Below are 23,466 nucleotides of genomic sequence, written 5' to 3'. Positions count from 1 at the left end.
GTCCTGGACGCGCCTTCGATTCCGGTTGGACCCTTCATTCGATGCGTAGCGTACAGGGGGAGGACTTCCCCATACGTACGGACATGTTGGAGTCACGTGGGCCTGGCCCAACAATCACTCTGCAGCATTCTCATTGATAATGGGAGCTCCGTTTCTCCGAGTATTATCCATTATTACCAATGAGAATAAACTCCTAAAGCAAGAGACACAACATAATAAATAAACAGAACACCTTACATATTTATATTAATTAAAATTAAATTTAATTTAAATTTAATTAAATGTTTTAGAAAAAATATCTATTTTTTGAAATTTATTTTAATGTATTTTAATAGGGTTTAAAATAAACTTACCTTCACGGACAGGGTTTTTAACGTAAAAATGTGTTTTTAAATTTAATTTTTATATGTTTTAAAACTCCTACGCTGTTAAAAGTAAGCTATGCGCCTGCTTTTACCAGGTGTATGGGTTTGAAGGACATTCGCCTAGCATGAGTTGGGCAAATCGGCCAATCTCTCCCACACGGATGTCCTTCTCCCGGGGATGAGGAGGACCTGTACGGAGAAATCTTGACAGATCGGAAAAGCCGGTTTTCGGCGCATGAGCATCGCGCCCCGAAGACCGACTTTTGCGAGGTCTCGCCGTGGCCATACGCATACCCGACACGAGACTCCCAAAGCAAGCGCTCTACTCAGAAATCCTACATGGCAGGCGGGCCCCAGGTGGGCAGAGGAAACGTTTCAAGGACACCCTCAAAGCCTCCCTGATAAAGTGCAACATCCCCACCGACACCTGGGAGTCCCTGGCCAAAGACCGCCCTAAGTGGAGGAAGTGCATCCGGGAGGGCGCTGAGCACCTCGAGTCTCGTCACCGAGAGCACGCAGAAACCAAGCGCAGGCAGCGGAAGGAGCGTGCAGCAAACCAGACTCCCCACCCACCCTTTCCTTCAACCACTGTCTGCCCCCACCTGTGACAGAGACTGTAATTCCCATATTGGACTGTTCAGTCACCTGAGAACTCACTTTTAGAGTGGAAGCAAGTCTTCCTCGATTTCGAGGGACTACCCATGATGATGATGATGACGTACAGACCCGACAAGGCCAGAATTTTAGCCCCAATATATAGAAAATAGGTGCAGGAGTAGGCCAATTGGCCCTTCGAGCCTGCACCGCCATTCAATAAGATCATGGCTGATCATTCAACCTCAGTACTCCTTTCCTGCTTTCTCTCCATACCCCTTGATCCCTTTAGCTGCAAGGGCCACATCTCACTCCCTTTTGAATATATCTAATGAACTGGCCTCAACAACTTTCTGCGGTAGAGAATTCCACAGGTTCACAACTCTCTGAGTGAAGAAGTTTCTCCTCATCTCGATCCTTATTTGGCTTAACCCTTATCCTTAGGCTGTGATCCCTGGTTCTGGACTTCCCCAACATCGGGAACATTCTTCATGTCTTTAACCTGTCCAATCCCGTCAGAATTTTATATGTTTCTATGAGATCCCCTCTCATTCTTCTAAACTACAGTGAATACAAGCCCAGTCAATCCAGTCTCTCCTCATATGTCAGTCCTGCCATCCCGGGAATCAGTCTGATGAACCTTCGCTGTACTCCCTCAATAGCAAGAACGTCCTTCCTCAGATTAGGAGAGCAAAACTGAACACAATATTCAAGGTGAGGCCTCACCAAGGCCCTGAACAACTGCAGTAAGATCTCCCTGCTCCTATACTCAAATCCTCTAGCTATGAAGGCCAACATGCCATTTGCCTTCTTCACTGCCTGCTGTACCTGCATGTCAACTTTCAATGACTGATGTACCATGACACCCAGGTCTCGTTGCACCTCCCCTTTTCCTAACCTGTCACTGTTCAGATAATATTCTGCCTTCCTGTTTTTGCCCCCAATAACCTCACATTTATCCACATTATACTGCATCTGCCATGCATTTGCCCACTCACCTAACCTGTCCAAGTCATCCTGCAGCCTCTTAGCAACCCCCTCACAGCTCACACCGCCACTCAACTTAGTGTCATCTGCAGACTTCGAGATATCACACTCAATTCCTTCATCTAAATCATTAAATGTATATTGTAAAGAGCGGGGGTCCCAGCACAGAGCCCTGCGGCACCCCACTAGTCACTGCCTGCCATTCTGAAAAGGACCCATTTATTCTGACTCGCTGCTTGATCCCTTTAGCCGTACTCCCAGCATTTTCTGTTTTGATTTCAAAAAACCGTCTTCATTGTCCTGAGATTGAGAAAGGCGCTACAGAAATGCAGCTTTTAGTTGCTGCCCTCTTTCTCTTCGGCTAATGACTCCCTCTAATCTTTTCTCTGTTAGTTCTCCTCTTATTCACTGCACTTTTTATTTTGTTGCTAAACAGGACAGTCATGCCTGCAGTTTTTTTGCCTGATTTCTCTCTCTCTCTCTCTCTACATTTCAGCCGGGATCTCCGCCCCAGATTGACGTCAGTGTCCTCGGGGCGGTGCGCTAAGGCTCCTCGGCTGAGTGCTGGGGCTGACACAGACTGCGGGAAGCAGCGAGGAGCGCACACACACACACACACAGACAGAGCAGAGAATGGCACTGCAGGGCCAGCACTGGTCTCCCAGTCACGTCCAGGTGACGGTGCTGCGGGCCAGGGGCTTGCGGGCGAAAGGCAAGCACGGCACCAGCGATGCCTTCGCCATCATCCAGCTGGGCAAGGAGAAGTATTGCACCTCGGTGCTGGAGAAGACCCTGGAGCCCCAGTGGAGGGAGGAATGCAGCTTCGAGGTGATGCCGGGCTGGGTCGAAGAGCCGCAGCAACACGGGAGGGAGCTGTTCTTGGCTGTCATGCACCGGTCGCTGATGGGCTTGGACAAGTTCCTGGGCCAGCTCAGTCTGCCCCTGGTCACGCTCTTCCAGGACAAAAACAGCAGGAAATCAGCGTGAGTTATCCATCCCATAATTATCATCATTTAAAAAAAACACAGCCAAATCTTTTTGCACTTCAGGGATAAGCTATCTGGGCAAAAAAAAAAGGTCGAATGGGGAGGGGTCCAATGAGTTAGCAAACTTTGTGCAGAAGTTTTAGCTGTACGACTAAGTGAGTTTAATTCTCTGCCAGTACTTCAGCCTTAGCATTCTGCATTTCCACATTGAAAAGTGCATCAAGAAATGTAGTTGTGTTTTTTTTTAAAAAAGAGTTTTGGGTGGGTGTTGCTTTCAGCCCACATTGAGGTTCAGATGTGTGAAGCATCTCAATTTGGCTGCCACTTTATTTGTGTTCATTGGCAAGCTTGCTAGGTGTCAGAAATGTCTTTTTAGTGTGGTGTGGGGAAGGGAGGGGGGCGGGGGGAAGGGTTGTATGAAGCGTTTGGAGTGGGGAAGGGGTGGGGTGAATTCTCTCACTGACTTGCCAAGTTCCTGTTGAAGAAGTCTGCTTTAAGTAAAGAAAGACGAGACTTTCATTTCTGTAGTGGCTGGCACCAGCTCTGGTCGTCTCAAAACACTTCACAGCCAGTGAGGTACTTTTTTTTCGAAGTGTGGTCGCTGTCGTAACGTGGGAAACGCGGCAGCCAATTTGCGCACAGCAAGCTCCCACAATTAGATAACGACCAGATCATCTGATGTGGGTTCAGGGATGAATATCGGGCCCAGGGCACTGGGGGTGAACTCCCCTGCTCTTCTTCAAAATAGTGGCTGTGGGATCTTTTACAACCACCTGAGAGAGCAGACGGGGCCTCGGTTTAACATCTCCTCTAAAAGACGGCACCTCTGGCAGTGCAGCACTCCGTCAATACTGTGTTGAAGTGTCAGCCTGGATTCTGTGCTCAAGTCTATGGAGTAGGACTTGAACCCACGACTATCTGACTCAGCAATGTAGGTTGTATCAGCAAAGGATTAATGGACTTGAAAAGAGAAGGCTGAGGGGTGATGTAATAGAGACTTCTAAAATTATGAAAGGTTTTGATCGAGTGGATACAGAGACAGTGTTTCCACTTGTGGGGAAGAGCAAAACGAGAGGCCATCAATATAAGATAGTCACCAAGAAATTCAATGGGGAATTCAGGAGAAACTTCTTTACCTAGAGAGTGGTGAGAATGTGGAACTCACTGCCACAGGGAGTGGTTGAGACAAATAGTATCGATGCATTTAAGGGAAGGCTAGACAAACATATGAGCGAGAAGGGAATAGAGGGTTATGCTGATAAAGTGGGAGGAGGCTCGAGTGGAGCATAAACGCCGGCATGGGCTGAATGGTCTGTTTCTGTGCTGTACATCCTGTGTAATGCTCTCTTTTTATTTAAATTTCAGCCTGTTGTGTGGCTGTGAGTGAGGTGGTCGTCACAGGGTGGGGAGGTCCTTTCCCTAACATGGCTGCTGGATCAACATGTGGTTATGATGTTGCAGTCTCTCTTGTATTCACTTGGCATTTGTGCTATGGACAGGCGGGCTGGGGAGGGTGCTGGGGGACTGGGGAGGGTGTGGGGGACGGGGGAGGGTGTGGGGGACTAGGGGACTGGGGAGGGGGAGGGTGTGGGGGACTAGGGAACTGGGGTGGGTGTGGGGCTGATGGACCGGGGAGGGGGAGGGTGTGAGACTAGGGGGGGGGGAATGGGGAGGGTGTCGCACAGGCGGGTTGGGGAGTGTGTAATTTGCTCTCCTATCCCCTGTGCGTGCTTGTGCAAGAGCATTGAGCGACCGTTGTCATGCCCTGGGGTACCTCCCACACCTGGCCATGGGCCGAGACGGTGCGTGCTGGTTGGCTATTCGATGTGGGGGAGGGAGACGGCCAAGTTCTCAGTTGACAACCAGCTGCACTTTCCAGCGGGTTTTACTGGACAGCAATAAGGTTGTTGGACCCCTGACATTGTTTTTTTTCTCCCGTCCTGCCACCCACCCCTCCCTCTGACCGAAGGATTCTGAGTCCATCTCTTGCATTGCTGTTGTTGGCCGGACGGAGTCCAGCCCACCCAGCATAGACCAGTGACGGAGACCGCCATTCTCTGGGTCTGTGTGGCTCGGCACCACATTGTCAGCCCTTGAGTTGAACACACACTGCACTTCCTATGTGCCCTCCCTTGCAGGAGGCTACAGGGTGGGGGTGGGGTGCGCGGAGTGGGGTGTTGGGGAGGGGAGTGGGCTGGGGCGGAGGCAGGTCGGGCGGGGGGATCGAACAGCCTAAGAGAAAGGTTGCTCTCCAATTCCAGCAACCGCAGTATTTTGCTTCTGCCTCTTGGCCAGAGTTTGGAATTGGCTCCAAAACCGAAGAGGATTTTTGTTGGTGTTCCATGGAATATATGAGTGAACCGGTGGGTGTTGCAATGTCAGGGCGGTGTGAAGTATTGAGTACACAGGCACTTCTGTAATCCTTTAATATTGTGTCTTTAAATAGATTGTGCGTGGTTCCTATAGTTTCAGTTTGGGTGTTTGTGGAAGGTGTCTGATGGGAAATCTCTCGGTAAGCTCAGAATCCCAGCTCCCCCTCTTGTTCTGGTCTGTACCTGTGCTCATTCCCCTCTCTCTTCCCCCAAACACACTGTCCTGCACACTCTCTCTCCTCCCCGAGCTGGAATTAAAACCCATCGCACCCCATCCTACTTCAATTCATTCATCCCCAGGATCTCAAAACTGTGGAACTCCTCCCCTGTCCCCCCCCCCCCCCCACACCCTCGGTCTCATCCCCCACCCCCCTTGTCTCATCACCCCCCCCCCCCCCTCCGTCTCATCCTCCCCCAGCCCCCTCAGTGTCATTCCCCACGCCCCCCACCCCTGCTGCTGCCCCGTCTCCTCCCTTTCCTCGGTCCCCCCTCCTCCCTCTTTCCCCGCACTGTCTCCTCCCTTTCCTCGGTCTCCCCGCCCTCACCCCATGCTCCCTCGGCCTCCTGCTCCCTCGGCCTCCCACTCACCCGCCCCCTCCCTCGCTCGGTCTGTGTGTGGCTGAACCCCTCACTGCCATGTCCTGATTCCCCTGCATCGTTCCTATTGACCCTTGCTGGTGCCCTGACCCTGGGGGGAACTGAGTCCTTCACCCGGGGTCCCAGTAATAAAATTACACTACTCCCGGACATCATGGTGATAAAACAAAGCATTATATGGAGCAGTGATGCTCACATTGGACTGAGGGATCAGTGCTGGGACACCAACTATTTACAATCTCTATTAGTGACTTGGAGGAAGGGACTGAGTGTAACGTAGCCAAGTTTGCCGACAATATAAAGATGGGAGGAAAAGCAATGTGTGAGAAGGACACAAAAAATCTGCAAAAGGACACAGACAGGCTAAGTGAGTGGGCAAAAATTTGGCAGATGAAGTATAATGTTGGAAAGTGTGAGGTCATGCACTTTGGCAGAAAAAAAATCAAAGAGCAAGTTATTATTTAAATGGAGAAAGATTGCAAAGGGCCATAGTACAGCGGGACCTGGGGGTACTTGTGCATGAAACACAAAAGGATAGTATGCAGGTACAGCAAGTGATCAGGAAGGCCAATGGAATCTTGGCTTTTATTGCAAAGAGGATGAAGTATAAAAGCAGGGAAGTCTGCTACAGTTGTACAGGGTATTGGTGAGGCCACACCTGGAATACTGCGTGCAGTTTTGGTTTCCGTACTTACGAAAGGATATACTTGCTTTTGGAGGCAGTTCAGAGAAGGTTCACTAGGTTGATTCCGGAGATGAGGGGGTTGACTTATGAGGAAAGGTTGAGTAGTTTAGGCCTCTACTCACTGGAATTCAGAAGAATGAGAGGTGATCTTATAGAAAAGTATAAGATTATGAGGGGGCTTGACAATGTGGGTGCAGAGAGGATGTTTCCACTGATGGGGAAGACTAGAACTAGAGGGCAGGGAAGTGGACCTGAGTCCATGATAGTATTGAATGACGGAGCAGGCGCGAGGGGCTGTCTGGCCTATTCCTGCACCTATTTCTTATGTTCTTTTAAGGGTCACAGACTGTATAACTGTACAGAGACACCTTATTCAGAGTACTAACTGTACAGAGTCACAGTTTATTCAGGGGTATATTAGTTGAGATAATTTTGGGACATTAGGTATTTCCCCTGTGTAGGGCCAGGATGACTAACTATCCGAGCCGCAGTTTAAATGAAGGGCAGACATGATGGTCTATTCTCTGAAAACCATTTTTATCAGTTTTTTAAAAAAAAGCAGAAATGAAAGCAGAAATTGTACAACAATATCCTTGAAAAGTTAACGGTGCGTGTTTGGATTCTGTCAGACATGGTAGAGAGTTGTGGCCAATGGTCCACACCCAGAACTCGGGCTTGGCTCTTACCTTGCCAGACGCTGTCACACCCGAGCCATGCAGCCCCAGCACTGTCTGCCTTTGACCCTTTCCCTGTATAATCCTCGAGGAGACTGAGCTGTGAGCCCTGCTTGCTGTCGGGTTGCCAACACTGGTTGGACGTATTCCTGGAGATTTGATCTCTTGAATGGCGGCGCAGGCTTGAGGGGCAGTATGGCCTACTCCTGTTCCTATTTCTTATGTGACCTCCTGCCTCCAACAAGTCCCGTCCGGTCTTATATTCTTCATTTAATAATGATAAACAAAAGTGTTCAATGGAAAATAAAACCCCACCCAAATTGATTTTTCTCCTGGGAAACGCTTGTCCTGCAGATTACCCGTAGAATTCCCGGAGACTCTGGGACCATCCCGGAGGGTTGGCGACCGGCGTTCTCTGCCCGTTTCCTTTCTGTGCGCGGGTCTCTTTAACTGGCCGTGCCGCCTCTTCTTATTTTGGCCCGGTGCGTGATTATTTCCATCGATCGGTCAGGTGAACGACCTGTGCGGGACCTCCAGACCACTGCACGGCTGCACAGCTGAGTGGCAACCAGGAATTCCTGCAGGAGGTCTCGCGCGGCGATCAAGAGCAGCGACCTTGGTTAAAAATCCCCCTTTTCCACCCCGGCCCCGAATCCAGCAGCACTACGGGCCAGCTCGAAACATAGAAAATAGGAGCAGGAGTAGGCCATTCGGCCCTTCGAGCCTGCAACGCCATTCAATATGATCATGGCTGATCTTCTATCTCAACACCATATTCCTGCTTTTTCCCCAAACCCTCATTTGTCTAGAAATCTATCTATCTCCCTCTTAAATATATTCAGTGACTTGGTGACTTCTGTGGAAGAGAATTCCACGGGTTCACTACCCTCTGAGTGAAAAAAATTCTCCTCACCTCGGTCCTAAAACAGATTGGGACTGAACCCATGAGAAAATTCTCATCCTTGTTCTCAGATCCCTCCATGGTCTCGCGAGCACCATCCCCCCCTCCCCCCCCAAAAACTCCCGGTCTCTGTAATCTCCTCCAGCCCCATAACCAACAACAACTTGTATTTATATAGAGCATTTAACGTAGTAAAGCGTCCTAAGACACTTGATAGGAGTGCTCTCGGGGACACAATCAGGGATGCTCAGGAGGTAAGAATTAGAGGAGCGCAGACATCGGTGGGGGGGGGGGGGGGGGGGGGCTGAAGGAGATTACAGATTTAGGGAGGGGTGAGGTCATGGCGGGAAATGACCACAAGATTGAGAATTTAAAACACTCCGCGCTCCTCCAATTCTGCCCTCTTGAGCTTCCCTGATTATAATCGCTGTACCGTCGGTTGCCGTGCCTTTTGTTGCCTGGGTCCCAATCTCTGGAACTCCCCTTCCGAAACCTCTCCCCCTCTCTACCTCTCTCTCCTCCTTTAAGACGCTCCTTTAAACCTACATCTTTGACCAAGCTTTGGATCACCTGCCCTAATATCTCTTTATGTGGCTTGCCGTCAAATTCTGTTTGATAATCGTTGCTGTGAAGCACCTTGGGACAATTTACTGCATTAAAGGTGCTATATAAATGCAATGTACTGTTGTGTCCGGGACGTTGAAGTTCAGCTGCTGCTAATTCAGTGAAAGAAGGACCTGGGCCAATTTGCTTCTGCTCGATTCATAGGGATGGGGGAGGGGGGGGGGGGGGGTCTTCCCTTTAGATTTACAAGGAACCCCCCAAGGACTGAGGATTCAGTTTATAAATTCCACCTCTGTAAAAATACAGGTGTGATTTATATTCCAGTTTATACCGTAATTAATGAACAAAATAATAATTTATAAAAACAGGAAGTTGGATGAATTTTGAACAGGGAAATTTCTGACCAGGGCCACAATCTTTAACTGCTTAACTCTGAACCACGGAAGATGCCGCTTCCTCGACAGGAGCTGTGTTTTAGTTGCATTTGGTCCGAGGCGGTGTCGCCGGCAACGACTTCTGTGCACAGATCTCGGCCTCTCGGTTGGCCTTTGTCAACCCGTCAATGTTAAGAACATAACATAAGAAATAGGAGCAGGAGTAGGCCATTCGGCCCCTCGAGCCTGCTCCGCCATTCAGTAGATCAGGGCTGATCATCGACCTCAACTCCACTTTCCTGCCCGATCCCCATATCCCTCCATTCCCCTCGACCCCCAAAATCTATCGATCTCAGCCTTGAATGTACCCCATGTCTGAGCCTCCACAGCCCTCTGGGGCAGAGAATTCCAAAGATTCACCATCCTCCGAGTGAAGAAATTTCTCTCCATCTCTTTCCTGGTTCTAGACTCGTTAGCCAGGGGAAATGACCTCTCCGCATCTGCCTTGTCGATCCCTCCAATATGACCTCTCGTTCTTCTAAACGCCAGAGAATATAGGCCCAGTCTACTGAGTGGGACCAATTGGACAGCTCTTTCAACGAATGGCCTCCTTACATAAGAAATAGGAGCAGGAGTCGGCCATACAGCCCCTCGAGCCTGCTCTGCCATTCAATACGATCATGGTTGATCTGATCATGGACTCAGCTCCACTTCCCTGCCCGCTCCCCATAACCCTTTACTCCCTTATCGCTCAAAAATCTGTCTATCTCCGTCTTAAATTTATTCAATGACCCAGCCTCCACAGCTCTCTGGGGCAGAGAATTCCACAGATTTACAACCCTCCTGAGAAGAAATTTCTCCTCATCTCCATTCTAAATGGACGGCCCCTTATTCTGAGACTATGCCCCCTAGTTTTAGTTTCCCCTATGAGTGGAAACATCCTCTTTGCATCCACCTTGTTGAGCCCCCTCATAATCTTATATCTTAACTTCTTCACCCAGAGAGTGGTGAACCTGTGGAATTCTCTACCACAGAAAGTTGTTGAGGCCAATTCACTAAATATATTCAAAAAGGAGTTGGATGTAGTCCTTACTCCTAGGGGGATCAAGGGGTATGGCAAGAAAACAGGAATGGGGTACTGAAGTTGCATGTTCAGCCATGAACTCATTGAATGGCGGTGCAGGCTAGAAGGGCCGAATGGCCTACTCCTGCACCTATTTTCTATGTTTCTAAGATCACCTCTCATTCTTCTAAACTCCAATGTGTATAGGCTCAACCCCCTCATCTCCGGAATCAATCTAGTGAACCTTTTCTGAACAGCCTCCAATGCAAGTATATCCTTTTTTAAATACGGAGACCAAAACTGTATGCAGTACTCCAGGTGTGGCCTCACCAATACCCTGTACAGTTGTAGCTGGGCTTCTCTGCTTTTATACTCTATCCCTCTTGCAATAAAGGCCAATATTCCATTTGCCTTCCTGATTACTTGCTGTACCTGCATACTCACTTTTTGTGTTTCATGCACAAGGACCCCCAGGTCCCTCTGTACTGCAACACTTTGCAATTTTTCTCTCGTTCTGTGCTAAACCCACTGCAATCGTGACTTCTGTCCTGTCAGACTAGCAGAGTGACTGGATGGAACACTCTGAGCTGTACAGTGGGATAACGTCCTGGTCTGTCATTGCAAGCAAGTTGAGGGGATGAATTGGCCCAGTGATGGCACTCTCTCCTCTGAGCTGGAAGTGTGTCTGTTCCAGAGACCTGTGGGAGTGCTGCACTGTCGGAGGTGCCGTCTTCTGCGTGAGACATTAAAGCAAGACCCCCTGTCTGCCCTCTCGGGTGGATGGAAACAATCCCATGAAGAGCAGGGGAGTTCTCCCCGGCGACGTTTGTTGATCAACCAACTCCACCAAAAAGCGATTAATAAGAACATAAGAAATAGGAACAGGAGTAGGCCATACGGCCCCTTGAGCCTGCTCCGCCATTCAATCTGATCATGGACTCAGCTCCACTTCCCTGCCCGCTCCCCATAACCCCATATCCCTTTATTGTTTAAGAAACTGTCTATCTCTGTCTTAAATTTATTCAATGTCCCAGCATCCACAGCTCTCTGAAGCAGCGAATTCCCCAGATTTACAACCCTCCGAGAGGAAATTTCTCCTCATTTCTGTTTTTAAACAGAAAGGGCGGCCCCTTATTCTAAGATCGTGTCCTCTAGTTCTAGTCTCCCCCATCAGTGGAAACATCTCTGCATCCACCTTGTCAAGCCCCCTCAATCTTATACGTTTCATAGAAACATAGAAAAATAGGTGCAGGAGTAGGCCATTCGGCCCTTCTTGCCTGCACCGCCATTCAATGAGTTCATGGCTGAACATGCAACTTCAGTACCCCCTTCCTGCTTTCTTGCCATACCCCATCGATAAGATCACACCTCATTCTTCTGAATTCCAATGAGTAGAGGCCCAACCTGCTCAACCTTTCCTCATAAGTCAACCCCCTCATCTCTGGAATCAGTCTAGTGAACTTTCTCTGAACTGCCTCCAAAGCAAGTATATCCCTCCTTAAATATAGAAACCAAAACTGCACGCAGTATTCCAGGTGTGGCCTCATCAATACCCTGTACAACTGTAGCAAGACTTCCCTGCTTTATCTCATTGCTTCGTTTATCTCCCTGCTTTGTGGGAGCTTGCACAAATTAGCCAGTGCATTTGTGTACAAAATGGTGACTGCAATTAAGAAAGGAGGTTCTTTGAGCCAATTTGGGTTGTCCCAACAGTCATTTTCCAACAGTCTATCGACTCTGGATCAGTTCCTATGGACTGGAGGGTAGCTAATGTAACACCATGGTTTAAAAAAGGAGGAAGAGAGAAAATGGGTAATTATAGACTGGTTAGCCTGACATCAGTAGTGGGGAAAATGTTGGAATCAATTATTAAAGATGAAATAGCAGCGCATTTGGAAAGCAGTGACAGGATCGGTCCAAGTCAGCATGGATTTATGAAAGGGAAATCGTGCTTGACAAATCTTCTAGAATTTTTTGAGGATGTAACTGGTAGAGTGGACAAGGGAGAACCAGTGGATGTGGTGTATTTGGACTTTCTAAAGGCTTTTGACAAGGTCCCACACAAGAGATTAGTGTGCAAAATTAAAGCGCATGGTATTGGGGATAATGTACTGATGTGGATAGAGAACTGGTTGGCAGACAGGAAGCAGAGAGTCGGGATAAACGGGTCCTTTTCAGAATGGCAGGCAGTGACTAGTGGGGTGACGCAGGGCTCCGTGCTGGGACCCCAGCTATTTACAATATACATTAATGATTTAGATGAAGGAATTGAGTGTAATATCTCCAAGTTTGCAGATGACACGAAGCTGGGTGACAGTGTGAGCTGTGAGGAGGACGCTAAGAGGCTGCAGAGTGACTTGGACAGGTTAGGTGAGTGGGCAAATGCATGGCAGATGCATTATAATGTGGATAAATGTGAGATTATCCACTTTGGTAGCAAAAACACGAAGGCAGAATATTATCTGAATGGCGGCAGATTAGGAAAAGGGGAGGTGCAATGAGACCTGGGTGTCATGGTACATCAGTCATTGAAAGTTGGCATACAGGTACAGCAGGCGGTGAAGAAGACAAATGGTATGTTGGCCTTCATAGCTAGAGGATTTGAGTATAGGAGCAGGGAGGTCTTACAGCAGTTGTACAGGGCCTTGGTGAGGCCTCACCTGGAATATTGTGTTGAGTTTTGGTCTCCTAATCTGTGGAAGGATGTTCTTGCTATTGAGGGAGTGCAGCGAAGGTTCACCAGACTGTTTCCCGGGATGGCAGGACTGACCTATGAGGAGAGACTGGATCGACTGGGCCTGTATTCACTGGCGTTTAGAAGGATGAGAGGAGCTCTCATAGAAACATATAAAATTCTGACGGACTGGACAGGTTAGATGCAGGAAGAATGTTCCCGATGTTGGGGAAGTCCAGAACCAGGGGACATCGACTAAGGATAAGGGGTAAGCCATTTAGGACCGAGATGAGGAGAATCCTCTTCACTCAGAGAGTGGTTAACCTGTGGAATTCTCTACCGCAGAGTTGTTGATGCCAGTTCATTGGATATATTCAAAAGGGAGTTGGATATGGCCCTTATGGCTAAAGGGATCAAGGGGTATGGAGAGAAAGCAGGAAAGGGGTACTGAGGTGATGATCAGCCATGATATTATTGAATGGTGGTGCAGGCTCGAAGGGCTGAATGGCCTACTCCTGCACCTATTTTCTATGTTTCTATGTCCCGTGAATGTGAAAGACGCTATACAAATGCATTGGAGTTTTCCTGCCATGTCACTAACCGCTTTTTGACAACTCTGTTGGTTTTTTTTTTTCACACGTTTCCGAGATGTGGGCGTTGCTGGCAAGGCCGGCATTTATTGCCCATCCCTAATTGCCCCTTGAGAAGGTGTTTGGTGAGTCGCCGCCTTGAACCGCTGCAGTCCGTGTGGTGAAGGTGCTCCCACAGTGCTGTTAGGGAGGGAGTTCCAGGATTTTGACCCAGTGACAATGAAGGAACGATCGATATATTTCTAAGTCAGGATGGTGTGTGACTGGGAGGGGAACGTGGAGGAGGTGGTGTTCCCATGCACCTGCTGCCCTTGTCCTTCTAGGTGGTAGAGGTCGCGGGTTTGGGAGATGCTGCCGAAGAAGCCTTGGCGAGTTGCTGCAGTGCATCTTGTAGATGGTACACACTGCAGCCACGGTGCGCCGGTGGTGGAGGGAGTGAATGTTGAAGGTGGTGGATGGGGGGCCAATCAAGTGGGCTGCTTTGTCCTGGCTGGTGTCGAGCTTCTTGAGTGTTGTTGGAGCTGCACTCATCCAGGCAAGTGGAGAGCATTCCATCACACTCCTGACTTGTGTCTTGTAGATGGTGGAAAGGCTTTGGGGAGTCAGGAGGTGAGACACTCACCACAGAATACCCAGCCTCTGACCTGTTCTTGTAGCCACAGTTGCTGGTCCAGTCATTCTATGAGGAAATGTTTATGGTGAAATCGTTGCATGTTGAAATGAATAATTGTTGCTGATTATTATTTAAATTATAATAGCTTGATATTCGCAGATTGCGTAAGATCTCCTGATGAGCAGAATGCACGGAGTTAAGCACATAGCACAGTATTGCAGAGGAGGAGTTCATTTAAGCTGATTTATGGCAGGAGGTTGCTACAGTTGGCCTCAGTGCCTCTGGTGGTGGGGGCGCGACACGTCAGTCAGAGTTCCTCCTACTCTAGATTGCTCACTAGGAATCGCTGCTTGGCGTGTAGACACTGAGTGGGGACAGCATTGGACACAGCGGCGTTGTCTTTCATGGTTGAGTAGGCTGGTGGCACACCAGGGGAATGGTCTGCTGGATGAGGTAGAATTGGGAGGGGGGGGAGATGCACCTTAGCTAGAGTTACTGCCGTCAGGAGAAAAGGGCAGGGGTCGGGGGTGGCGAAAAGATGAAGGGGAGACTGAAAAGCCAACACACTCACTCCCTCCACCACCGGCGCACCGTGACTGCAGTGTGCACCATCTACAAGATGCACTGCAGCAACTCGCCAAGGCTTCTTCGGCAGCACCTCCCAAACCCACGACCTCTACCACCTAGAAGGACAAGGGCAGCAGGCGCATGGGAACACCACCACCTCCACGTTCCCCTCAAAGTCACACACCATCCCGACTTGGAAATATATCGGCCGTTCCTTCATTGTCACTGGGTCAAAATCCTGGAACTCCCTGCCTAACAGCACTGTGGGAGCACCTTCACCACACGGACTGCAGCGGTTCAAGAAGGCGGCTCACCACCACCTTCTCAAGGGGTGATTGGGGATGGGCAATAAATGCCGGCCTTGCCAGCAACGCTCATGTCCCATGAATGAATATATATTTTTTGTGATGTTGCTGCTATGAATGGTGCTGACTGTTAACTCATCGATACTGGGCGTAAACTGAGACCACTTGTGCTGGGTGTTTCCTGTAAGCAAGGCCAGACATCATGATTATACGATTATCTTCACTAATGAAGTGAGGGTTTACGCCCTTCAATAACGAGGCCCTGATCTACTCTGGGATGCCTTGTCCTGATGATGTCAGCCCTGGGGTCAGAGTTCAGGCCAGGGATGCGTCATCTGCTCAATGCAAAGAGCCAGGAGCATTCAATGGGCTTGTTGACTGGTGAATGTTGCTGAAGCCTCTTTCTCTCTCAACAATAATGCATTTATATAGCGCCTTTGTCAGAGTAAAATGTCCGAAGGCGTTTCACAAAACTTGACACCGAGCCACAAAAGGAGATACTGGGGCAGTGGCAGCTTGGTCAAAGAGGTAGATTTTAAGGAGTGTCTTAAAGGAGGAAAGAGATGTAGAAAGGCAGAGAGGTTTCGGGAGGGAATTCTCGAGCTTGGGGCCTGGGCGGCTGAAGGCACGATCACCAATGGTGGGCCGAAGAAAATCGGGATGGGCATGAGGCCAGAATTAGAGTGTAGGGAACTCCAGGGGAGAGGTTTGTGAGGCTGAAAGAGATTACAGATATGGGTGGGGGGGGGGGCAATGGCGAGGCCATGGAGGGATTTGAAAACAAGGATGAGAATTTTTAAAATCGAGGCATCATGGGTGAGCGGGACTCGGTGCGAGTTAGGACACGGGCAGCTGGGTTTTAGCTCACCTCAAGTTCACGTAGGTTAGAATGTGGAAGGCCAGCTAGGAGTGCTTTGGAATAGTCAAGTGTGGAGGTAACAAAGGTGTAGATGAGGGCTTCAGCAGCGGATGAGCTGAGGCAATTTGTTTACATTTTACCCCCCCCCCCCCCCACGTTTTTCTGTCATATTTACCTCTCTGACCCCTCATGTATGAGCCTCGACAGCGAAGGCTAGATCTCCTCATTTGTGTTCTTCTAACACCAGCGTTAACCCATTTAAGATGACTGGACAATTGCTGGCAATTAAAGGACACCAAAGGGGACTATCTGGGCGTCGGTGGGCAGTAGGTCCAGAGGATGGAAGCAGCAGAACTGAGCCTGATCCAGTCCTCACCCGAGATTCACCTTGGAACAGGAGGAGGCCATTCAGCCCCTCGAGCCTGTTACACAGGAACAGGAGGAGGCCATTCAGCCCCTCGAGCCTGTTACACAGGAACAGGAGGAGGCCATTCAGCCCCTCAAGCCTGTTACACAGGAACTGAAGGAGGCCATTCAGCCCCTCGAGCCTGTTACACAGGAACTGAAGGAGGCCATTCAGCCCCTCGAGCCTGTTGCACAGGAACTGAAGGAGGCCATTCAGCCCCTCGAGCTGTTACACAGGAACAGGAGGAGGCCATTCAGCCCCTCGAGCCTGTTACACAGGAACAGGAGGAGGCCATTCAGCCCCTCGAGCCTGTTACACAGGAACAGGAGGAGGCCATTCAGCCCCTCAAGCCTGTTCCGCCATTCAATCAGGTGATGGCTGATCTGTATGTTAATTCCATCTACCTGCCTTGGTTCTGTCACTCTTAATCCCCTTACCCAACAAAAGTCCATCAATCTCAGTTTTGACATTTTCAATTGGCTCCCAGTATCCACAGCTTTTTGAACAGAGAGTTCCAGATTCCCACTGCCCTGTGTGTGATCAAGTGCTTCCTGACATCACTCCTGAACGGCCTGGCTCTCATTTTAAGGTTCTGCCCCCTTGTTCTGGACTCCCCCCACCCGAGGGAATAGTTTCTATCTACCCAATCAACACCTTTAATCATCTTAAACGCCTCAATTGGAAAAAGAAACTCTTGCATTTATATTGCGCCTTTCGTGACCACCGGACGTCTCAAAGTGCTTTACAGGTAATGAAGTAATTTTGGAGTGTGGTGCCTATTGTAAAGTGGGAAACACGGCAGCCAATTTGCGCACAGCAAACTCCCACAGCCAGCAATGCGATAATTACCAGATAATCTGTTTTTGTTATGTTGAATTGAGGGATAAATATTGGCCCCAGGACACTGGGGATAACTCCCCTGCTCTTCTTCGAAATAGTGCCATGGGATCTTTTACATCCACCTGAGAGAGCAGACGGGGCCTCGGTTTAACGTCTCATCCGAAAGACGGCACCTCCGACAGTGCAGTGCAGTGCTCCCTCAGCACCGCACTGGGGTGTTAGTCTAGATTTATGTGCTCGAGTCCTTGGAGTGGGACTTGAACCCACAACCTTCTGACTTAATTGGCACTTGGCAGCCGCTGGGTCATTGGGCGGCGATCGGGAATCTTATTTTCTCTGCTGAGGTGAAGTTCAGTTGTGTCCGACTCGTCTGACCACCCACTGTTGGGGACAAGAGTCTTCACACGGTTTTCTGAGGCGAGGCCTTGGACAATGTGGATCACTTTCCATACCTCGGGAGCCTATTATCAGCAAGGGCAGACATCGCTGACAAGGTCCAACACTGCCTCCAGTGCACCAGTGCAGCCTTCGGTCGCCTGAGGAAGAGAGTGTTTGAAGACCAGGCCCTCCAAACTGCCACCAAGCTCATGGTCTACTGGGCTGTAGTGATACCCGCCCTCTTGTATGGCTCAGAGACATGGACCATGTACAGTAGACACCTCAAATCGCTGGCGAAATACCACCAATGATGTCTCCGCAAGATCCTGCAAAAATCCCTTGGGAGGACAGACGCACCAACGTTGGCGTCCTCGACCAGGCCAACATCCCCAGCATCGAAGCACTGACCACACTCAACCAGCTCTGTTGGGCAGGCCACATTGTCCGCATGTCCGACACGAGACTCCCAAAGCAAGTGCTCTACTCGGAACTCCTTCACAGCAAACGAGCCCCAGGCGGGCAGAGGAAACGCTTCAAGGACACCCCCAAACCCGCCCTGATAAAGTGCAACATCCCCACCGACGCCTGGGAGTCCCTGGCCAAAGACCTCCCTAAGTGGAGGAAGAGCATCCGGGAGGGCGCTGAGCACCTCGAGTTTCGTCGCCGAGAGCATGCAGAAAACAAGCGCAGGCAGCGGAAGGAGCGTGCGGCAAACCAGACTCCCCACCCACCCTTTCCTTCAACCACTGTCTGTCCCACCTGTGACAGGGACTGTAATTCCCGTATTGGACTGTACAGTCACCTGAGAACTCACTTTAGAGTGGAAGCAAGTCATCCTCGACTCCGAGGGACTGCCTATGATGATGTCACGTGGTTTTGAGTGTTTAATGTGCGTGTGTGGTTTTTTTTTTCCAGTTCCTGCTCTGAGTTGATACAAGATCTTTGATCGTGACCAAAGCTCTCGTGTTGGGGAGTCAACTTGGGAAAGTCACCTCCCTCTCGTTGAACCTGGAGGAGTTTCACTCTGAGGCGCCCACCCGCTGACGGAAGGAAGTTGTGTTACCATACTCCTGCCTGCATGCGTCCAGCTGTATCTGTAATAAGCTCAGAAATGTTGCACTCCCAGCAGAGAAATGGCCCCAGGGCTTCCCGATGGATGGATGAGGGAAAACAAAACACAGTTGGAATCGCGCGGACCACGAACATCAGCATCGGCCTATTGGGCTCTTTGTGCGCTGTAAAATTCTAGATCATTCTCTGTGACTAGAATTACAATAAAATACTACATCGAATTTCCAGCAACAGGTCCGTGCCGGTGTTTATGCACCACACCTTCTCCCACCCCTCTTCATCTCACCCCATCAACATATCCTGCTAATCCTTTATCGAACGTCCCTTACAGGCATCTATGCTATTTACCTCAACCATGGCTTGTGATAACGAGTTCCATATTCTCATCATTCTCTCGATGCAGAGATTTCTCCTGAATTCCCTGTTGGATGTATTTGTGACTCATCATTATAGGCGGTCCCTCGTATCGGACGATTTGCTTCCACGCCAAAAAGGGACGAGTTCGCATTGTGTTTCAATGACGGACCTGATATTCCGGATCTCGAACTACATCCTGAAGGGTGGATTTTTTTTAACGTGGGGTGACCGTTGCACACCAGGCACCACACGGGCTTGACAGAGCTAGGTCTTGGTCCAGTGGCAAGGGTTAACCAGGACGACTGGAGACCAGCTCTGCTGCACTGACCCAGTGCGTGCGCGCACATATCGCAGTGTGGGCTGGGCCCGTGCTGCCCCTGGGCCCCTCGCCTCTCCTGGGCCCCGATCACTCGCCGCTCCTTCGCCCCGACCTCGCCGTTGCGGCTGTACCAGCTCACGCTCCAATCAGCGACCTGGACCTTGACGTTCAATCCAGTCGTCCTCTTCGCTGCAGTCACCCTCCTTCACCAGCTCGTGCTGTACCTTGCAGTGGTATGCCACCAAACTGCTCATAGCCACCGCTCGCTGCTCCTTTTGGCTGCTGTTAGTTATCTTATCTTGACTATCTTGCATAAGAATGTAAGAAATAGGAGCAGGAGTAGGCCATTTGACCCCTCGAGCCTGCTCTGCCATTCAATAAGATCATGGCTGATCTGATCATGGACTCAGCTCCACTTCCCTGCCCGCTCCCCATAACCCATTACTCCCTTATCGCTCAAAATCTGTCTATCTCCGCCTTAAATATATTTAATGACCCAGCCTCCACAGCTTTCTGGGGCAGAGAATTCCACAGATTTACAACCCTCTGTACTGATGGCTCCTGGTTCTGCTTCCCTTCCCCTCCCCTCCCCTCCCCCCACAAGTGAAAACGTCTCTATATCTACCCTATCCAACCCCTTCATAATCTTAAAGACCTCTTCTATCGGGTCACCCCTCAGTCTTCTCTTTCCAAGAATAAAGAGCTCCTGCCTGTTCAACTGTGTGTTGCTTCACAGAGTCGAGTTTTAATGCGATGGAGTGCTGTATGAGCTGTTGGGTCACGTTTAGCTGTGTCGGGTTGACCTGTGTGTTGGTCCGTGTTGGCCTGCTTGACGGTTCGTAGTAGGCGGTAAGCTGGATAGCTCCAAATGGGCACAACCGGGGAAATGTGAGCAGGAAGGGGGCAAGAGTGACCAATGGCTGTCGTCCGGCATTTCGACCATGGGACACGCAACTGCCCACGATCCCGGTTACACCTGGCATCCGCAGACAAGCACATTTCCAGTTTGCGGGGTGGGGGGGGTCACTGGATAGTGATTAGGAGTGGGACCCCTCTGCTGTTTCCCCTCCCTAGCCTGGGCCACTTTATCGATAGACTTTTGGATATGAAGGGAATCATAAGGATCGGACGGGAAAGTGGAGTTGAGTAGATCTTATTGAATGGAGGAGCAGGCTCGAGGGGCCAAATGGCCGACTCCTGCTCCTATCTCTCTGTTCTTCTTCCAAGTACAAGGTAGCTGCGTGTAATTATATTGCGGTTGGGCTCTGCCTGAAGGGGGAAAGTTGACTGGCGATGCCCCCTGCTGGGCAGTGGATGCAAGGGCGAAAGTAGAGCTCGGCTGTGATGCCGGGCGTAGTCGAAGAGCTCGCTACGACTTCAACTGTGTGGGCTTGAGTGTGAAGATTGGCCACTTGGATGCAGTACCAGGGTGCTTGGGCGCTGCTGTGGAAATCTATCTCTGTCGGTGGATCTGTGTTGTGTGCGGGAGGTGAGGGAGACATTCGACTAGGAGGGGGATGTCAACCGGGCAAAGCATGGTACAGTAGCCAGCAGCTGTGGAGCCAGCCCATGTCGGGGCTTGCTACAGCTTTTAGGAGGTGCGAGGGAATCACCCAAATTTACAGCACGGAAGGAGGCCATTTCGGCCCATCGTGTCTGTACCGGCCGACCAAGAGCTATCCCAGCTTAATTCCACTTTCCAGCTCTTGGTCCGTAGCCCGGCAGGTTACGGCATTTCAAGTGCACATCCAGGCACTTTTCAAACGTGGTGAAGGTTTCTGCCTCTACTGCCCTTTCAGGCAGTGAGTTCCAGACCCCCACCACCCTCTGGGTGAAAAGGTTCCCCTCAAATCCCCTCGAAACCTCCTACAAATTACTTTAAATCTCTGCCCCCTGATTGTTGACCCCTCTGCTAAGAGAAATAAGAACATGAGAATGAGGAGCAGGAGTCGGCTATTCGGCCCCTCGAGCCTGCTCCACCGTTCAGAGATCACGGCTGATCATCGACCTCAACTCCACTTTCCTGCCCGATCCCCATATCCAACGATTACCTTAATATCCAAAAATCTATCGATCTCTGTCTTGAATATACTCAAAGACTGAGCCTCCACAGCCCTCTGGGGTAGAGAATTCCAAAGATTCACCACCCTCCTGAATGAAGAGGTTTCTCCTCATCTCAGTCCGAAATGGCCGACCCCTTATTCTGAGACTGTGTGCCCCCTGGTTCTACACTCACCAGCCAGGGGAAACATCCTCCCTGCATCTACCCTGCCAAGCCCTGTATAAGAACATAACATAGGAGCAGGAGTAGGCCATACGGCCCCTCGAGCCTGCTCTGCCATTTCACACGATCATGGCTGATCCGATCATGGACTCGGTGTCTATCCTATCCACGCTGTCTGAGCCCTTGATAGTTTTATGTGCCTCAGCAGTACTCTTGAGAAATCGCCGACTGTTGAAAGGATATTTTGGGCCGTTGAGTGAAATGCTTTTTTTTACTGCTCCCAACAGTGGCTTAATGTTCTGAGTCATCGCTCGTGCACATATCCAGGCTTGGAACCGAGGGGCGCTGGGAATGTAACAGGTTGCTGACACAGCGGGTTCGGGCCAAGTGCTCTGCTCGAGCTGAACTCTGTCCAGCCCCTGGATGCTAAGTACTCTGCTTCATTGGGCTGTTCATCACGCAGGGGAGGATTTTTCTCCTCTCCACCAGCCAGTCACGTGAGATCATGTCGGACTGATTTGTTTTTTTGGGACAACAATAACAACTGTTTATATAGCGCCTTTAACGTAGCGAAATGACCCAATGCGCTTCACGGGAGTACTATTTACAATCTATATAAACAACTTGAAAGAAGGGACTGAGTGTAACGTAGCCAATTTTGCTGACGATACAAAGATGGGAGGAAAAGCAATGTGTGAGGAGGACACAAAATCTGCAAAAGAACATACAGACTAAGCGAGTGGGCAAAAATTTGGCAGATGGAGTATAATGTTGGAAAGTGTGTGGTCATGCACTTTGGCAGAAAAAAATCAAAGAGCAAGTTATTATTTAAATGGAGAAAGATTGCAAAGTGCCGCAGTACAGCGGGACCTGGGGGTACTTGTGCATGAAACACAAAAGGATAGTCTGCAGGTACAGCAAGTGATCAGGAAGGCCAATGGTATCTTGGCCTTTATTGCAAAGGGGAAGGAGTATAAAAGCAGGGAAGTCTTGCTACAGTTATACAGGGTATTGGTGAGGCCACACCTGGAATACTGCGTGCAGTTTTGGTTTCCATATTTATGAAAGGATATACTTGCTTTGGAGGCAGTTCAGAGAAGGTTCACTGGGTTGATTCTGGAATTGAGGGGGTTGATTTATGAGGAAAGGTTGAGGAGGTTGGGCCTCTACTCATTGGAATTCAGAAGAATGAGAGGTGATCTTATCGAAACGTATAAGATTATGAGGGGGCTTGACAAGGTGGATGCAGAGAGGATGTTTCCACTGATGGGGGAGACTAGAACTAGGGGGCATAATCTTGGAATAAGGGGCCGCCCATTTAAAACCGAGCTGCATAAGGAGAAATTAGGTTGGTTGACCAAAAGCTGGGTCAAAGAGGGAGGTTTTAATAACAACTTGTATTTATAGCAGTGAAACGTCCCAAGGTGATTTACAGACGTGCTATAAAACAAAACAAACAAATTTGACACCGAGCCACATAAGTAGAAATTAGGGCAGACAACCAAAAGCCGGGTCCAAGAGGTAGGTTTTAAGGAGCGTCTTGAAAGAGGTAGAGAGGCGGAGAAGTTTAGGGAGGGAGTTCCAGAGCTTGGGGCCCAGGCATAGCCACCAATGGTTGAGCGATTATAACCAGAGATGCTCTAGAGGGCAGAATTAGAGGAGCGCAACATCTTGGTGGTGGGGGGCGGGTGGGTTGGAGATTAGAGATAGGGAGGGGCAAGGCCATGGAGGAATTTTAAAACCAGGATGAGAATTTTTTAAAGTTGAGGCGTTGCTGAACCGGGAGCCAATGTAGGTCAGCGAGCACAGGGGGGTGATGGGTGAGCGGGACTCGGTGCGAGTTAGGACACGGGGCAGCCGAGTTTTGGATCACCTCTAGTTTACGTAGGTGGGAGGCCGGCCAGGAGTGTGTTGGAATAGTCACGTCTGGAGGTGACAAAGGCCCAGATGAGGGTTTCAGCAGCAGATGAGCTGAGGCAGGGGCAGAGGAGGGCGATGTTACGGAGGTGGAAATAGGCGGTCTTAGTTATGCTGCGGATATGTGGGCGGAAGCTCATTTTCAGAGGCAAATATGACACCAAGGTTGCGAACAGTCTGGTTC

The 23,466-nt window shown here is 49.9% G+C and overlaps 1 protein-coding gene across 2 annotated transcripts in view; it reads left to right on the top strand.

Moving 5' to 3' along the window:
* The first annotated feature begins 2,539 nt into the window (after positions 1-2,539).
* The window catches only part of LOC139235659 (rab11 family-interacting protein 5-like), a 137,714-nt gene continuing 116,787 nt past the window's right edge, over positions 2,540-23,466 (top strand). For both annotated transcript variants that reach the window (XM_070866710.1, XM_070866707.1), the window contains exon 1: positions 2,540-2,929. In XM_070866710.1, the coding sequence (XP_070722811.1) occupies positions 2,580-2,929 (350 nt within the window). In that variant the 5' untranslated portion in view covers positions 2,540-2,579. The remainder of the gene's footprint in view (positions 2,930-23,466) is intronic.

This window comes from Pristiophorus japonicus, chromosome 2 (genome assembly GCF_044704955.1).
Source record: "Pristiophorus japonicus isolate sPriJap1 chromosome 2, sPriJap1.hap1, whole genome shotgun sequence".
Lineage (NCBI taxonomy): Eukaryota > Metazoa > Chordata > Chondrichthyes > Pristiophoridae > Pristiophorus > Pristiophorus japonicus.
The sequence above is the reverse complement of the archived record's forward strand: the minus strand, read 5'-3'. Positions and strand labels throughout refer to the sequence as shown.